Source organism: Corapipo altera, unplaced genomic scaffold (assembly GCF_003945725.1).
Source record: "Corapipo altera isolate COAL_440 unplaced genomic scaffold, ASM394572v1 186, whole genome shotgun sequence".
Taxonomy (NCBI): domain Eukaryota; kingdom Metazoa; phylum Chordata; class Aves; order Passeriformes; family Pipridae; genus Corapipo; species Corapipo altera.
The window spans coordinates 109,017-113,204 of NW_020885120.1; the positions used below are offsets into that span (position 1 = coordinate 109,017).

The following is a 4,188-nucleotide window of genomic DNA, read 5'->3' on the forward strand; positions in this document are numbered from 1 at the left end:
TCTTTATTCTCCTGTGTCAGTTAAAACAGCTATTCCCACCTGTCCCTATGGAAAGAGAAGCAAGGTTGTGTGCCCTTGCAAATGACTTCTTGGTACTAAAAATAGCAGCCCTGGCATAACTCGGGACTCCACACCACATTTAGAAGTTTCTCCCATGGGGTATGGCAGCACTCACACTCTATCCAGGAGTGGAAGATCCCTGCTCCAAGGCTGATGACTGGAGTCTGCTTGGCAAGACAAGTTCCCACCCCTCAAGGCAAACAGGTCAGCAGCCAAGGCAGCAGCTTTGTGCACTTAGTGAACATCTGTGCAAGGTGCACGTGGCCCAAGGGCACCAGGCACTAATCTGCCCCTGCACAGCCAGTTCCAAGGCACACAGCACTGAGCCCTTTGGCTGGAGCTCCATGTGCCACACAGAGTGTCTGACCCAAGATGTGGCTTATTTCAAAGGACACCTTCACTAGACCAAGGTGCTCAGAGCCCTGCCCAACTTGGCCCCAGGGATGGGGCAGCCACAGCTGCCCTGGGCAACCTGTGCTGGAGCCTCACCACCCTCACCATAAGACCTTCCTTCCTCTTCTCCCACCTAAACCCAACCTCTGTCAGTTTGTAACTGCTGCCCCCTGCCCTGTCACTACAGACCTTGGTGAAAAGCCTCTCTCCATCTATCTTACAACCCCCCTTTAGACATGGACAAGACACAACACAGTCTCACGGAGCTGTCTCTTCTCCAGCAGCTGCCCTGATGAAGGTGCAGGACCTTGCACTTGACCTTATCGACCTTCATGAAGTTCCCATGGGCCTGAGGGTCTCTCTGGATGACATCCCCCTCTCCCAGCTGCACCCTGCAGCCTGGTCTCATCCTCACACTGGCTGAGGGTCCCCTTGATCCCACTCTACACACCACTGATGAAGACATGGGATAGCACTGGTCCCAGTATGGACCCCCAAGAGACACCACTCGTGTCAGAACAGTTTTAAGGAAGACACCATTAACAGTGTTAGAGGAGCCAGACCCAGTTCAGCACCGGGGTGGGCAGAGCAGGTCAGTAAAGAGTGGAGGTGTTTGTGTGAGGGAGTGTGTGAGGAGCTGCCTGCCTGGGGGCCAGGGAGCTCCTGGCCCCACACTGGCCCAGGTGACAGCACAGCAAAGTGAGAGCAAACAGGAAGATTTTAACTGTCACCTTGTGGTAGAACCGTCAGTAAAAGCCACCTATTGTGGAACTGAGCAGCATCAAACACTAGTGCAAACATGGAATATCTGTCTGGTCTGTGCAGAGCTAGTGAGCTCCTATGGAAACGGGTTAGGAAGCCCCTATTCCCTGACAAAATCCAGGGGGAAGAATGGAGCAGGTGAAAAAAGGCTCTTAGCTGGGAGTGGAGGGAAACAATGAACATTTCACAGAGAAAAACATCTTTGGGTCCAAGGCCACGCTGGTGGGAAACAGCAGTAATAACTGGAGCTCAGAACAACAAAGACATTCCTACCACCTTTGTGAGGGCTGATTTCACAGTGCCAAGGAAGATCCTGTGCTATTTCCAGAGCCAAAGTAGTCCCACAGTCTAAGACCTATTTCCAAGGGGAGCATCCTCTTGGTATTCAGTGTAACAACCCAGATTTGAGAGCTGATGTCCAATTCAGTCAGGCTGTGTGGTGAGCATGAGAGAGACCAGGCTAGTCCCACCTCATCACCTTGGTGTAAAGATCCCTGTTACCAAAACAGAAAAACACCTGGTTACCGACAGTCCTTGGAGCAAAAATCTGGTTTGACTTCAGTTAGTGCAAAGTGAAAGAAAGATACCCACACCAGAAGATCAGTATCTTAGTATGGATGCTCCATGTCCTTGGCAGCAGAGGAAAGGGGAGAGTTCTGCTGCTTCAGGGCAGACTGAAACCCCCAGCACGTGGCTGACCAGCAGCAGGAAAGCTGGGAAAAGCATCTCCTGGAGGGGAAAGCTCTAGAGGCCAGAAACACAGGGAAAGAAGGCATTTCTCCCTCAGGCACACAGAGCTCATGGGTGCAAGACACTTACCCTTCAGGGAAAGGAGCCTGTCTGGCTCTTGTCAGACATAAGCTGTTCCCTGGATGCTTTTTCAAGACTGACGGTGTTAGATCGGCTTTTTGCTTTGAACAGGCCCCACAGCAACAGAACCCGCAGCTACCAGGATGCTGAGGAGCCCTGGAGAGGAGAATGCACAAGCAGAGACTCACTGACTGCCCTGGTCTGGGCATCAGGACTGAGCCCTGCTGCTGCTCAACACCATGAGCCAACAGCCAGAGACGAGCAGCTTCCCTTGAGGGCAAAGGACAGACAGAGAGGAAGTGAGTTAGTGCCAGATCGCATGGCATGGCCTTTCCAAGGACACAGCACAGCCAAGGCAGAGCAATAATTAATCGTGGTGTCAGGTCTCCCTCAGCCCTTCCAGCACAGCAAAAGCCACTACTTATATAGGTCTGGAATTGACTTCATCAAGATACTCAATTTACAGCCCATGGCAGGACCAAGACCACGTGCAGCACTCTGAGTCTCACATACCTGCAACAATCAAGATCCACGTGTAACCTTCACTCCTGGATGGCACAGAGACCCCAGGCTCAGGAGTAGCTGAAGCCTCTGTGAGGAAGGAGAGACAAGTCCATCAGGCTTCCAACTTACCTTACAATCAGCACTCAAAGCAACCTCCAACCCACACCTGTCTGAGTTCCCAGCTCACCTCAAGAGTGCCAAAAGGTCATTTTCAATTTATCTGCCGCTGTGATTAGCCCACATTGGAGGAAAAAAGTCCTACTGGAAACGCTAACACTGAAAGCTGGGATATTTCCCAGCTGGAGCTGCAGCATCTCGACCTGTCCTCAAGACACTGGGAGGCCACAGGTACAACCAAAACACAGCTCATCTCCCCACCTACCAAGTGAACTGGTGCAGGCACCAAACCCAAACCCAGTTCTGTCACACCTGCAGCAATGCCCCTCCTCTCCACACTCATGGTGCTGCAGCTCCCGGACACCACGGAAACCCCCGGGTAAGGGAAGCCAGAACAGCACTTCCAAGCGCAAAGGAGACCCCACGGAGCCGAGCAGCAGACACTGCCCGGACACCGGACGGCCCAGAGCTGCCTCCCTCATCCTCATCCTCTTCCCCTCAGCCTGCCCATTCCCCAGGGATCACAGGAGCTCGGGAGGCAGACAGACTCCAGTGCCGCCGGCTCGTTGGGAGGGAGCTGCTGGAGGTTGCGTGTTCTGGAAGAAGGAAGCGGGTACTACAAAGGCGCTTCCCGAGGAAGCCCCGGGGGGCGTCAGCGCCGTCCCAACCGGAGGCAGCTGAAGGTGGGGGTCTCCCGCAGCGCTTCCTCCACCCGCAGTGACCCGCAGCTGCCCCGGAGAGGCCGGAGACAGCGGGGAACAAAGGCTTCCGTCCGCTCTGCCGCCCCGCGCCCCCCGTACCTGCGCTGCCGGCGGGCGGCCCCGCCGAGCTCCAAGGCGGGGTCAGCGCGGGGCCGCCGGGACTCGGCTCCGCCGGGGTCGCGGTCCCGCAGTCCTGCTCGTCCTCCTCGTCCGAGCAGTCGGGGTGGCCGTCGCAGAGCCAGTCCCGGGGGAAGCAGCGCTCGCCGGGCGCGCACTGGAACTGGTCCGGGGGGCAGCGGGACGGGGCAGCTGCGGGGACGGTGTGAGGGGCTGAGGGGAGCGGGAGGGGAAGCCCCCGCACACGCCCCCCTCACGGCCCGGCCGGCGGAGCCCGCGCTCGCCGTGCGCGCGGGCACCGGCCAATGAGAGCGAAGGGCGTGCGCGGGGAGCCAATGGGCGCCGCCCGCCCGGCCGCTCCCCCGACTCACCGTTCTCCGGCGGGAGCGGCAGCCCCGGCGGCGGCAGCGGCAGCAGCACCGCGAGCACCAGCGCCAGCCCCGGCAGCCCCGGCCCGGCCATGCCGCGGGCCCGCACCCACGGAACGCCGCGCTGCCGCCGCTCGCGCCGCTACAGATGCAGAGCGCGTGCGCCCGGGCCCGGCCTCCACCAACCAATGGGATGCTCGGGGGGCGGGGCGCGAGGGGTGGGCGGGGCCCTGTCGCGGTGTCACGTGAGCGGGGCCGGAGGGACCCCCCCGGGCCAGGCCCGGCTCGGTCCGGGCAGCGCTCCCGGAGCAGCGCTCCCGCCTCGGCCGCCCCTGCCTGTTCCAGCGCTCCCGCCT

The 4,188-nt window shown here is 58.8% G+C and overlaps 2 protein-coding genes across 2 annotated transcripts in view; both read right to left on the reverse strand.

The window, feature by feature from the left end:
* The window catches only part of LOC113960397 (KN motif and ankyrin repeat domain-containing protein 1-like), a 15,367-nt gene continuing 11,179 nt past the window's right edge, over positions 1–4,188 (reverse strand). Inside the window, exon 11 of the transcript XR_003532026.1 lies at positions 1–11. The gene's annotated coding sequence lies outside the window, so the exon portion shown is untranslated. The remainder of the gene's footprint in view (positions 12–4,188) is intronic.
* Positions 2,038–3,926, reverse strand: CD320 (CD320 molecule). Its single transcript, XM_027669963.1, is given in 5 exon segments — positions 2,038–2,143; positions 2,145–2,181; positions 2,539–2,616; positions 3,447–3,656; positions 3,836–3,926. Coding segments are annotated over 5 exon segments (522 nt in total).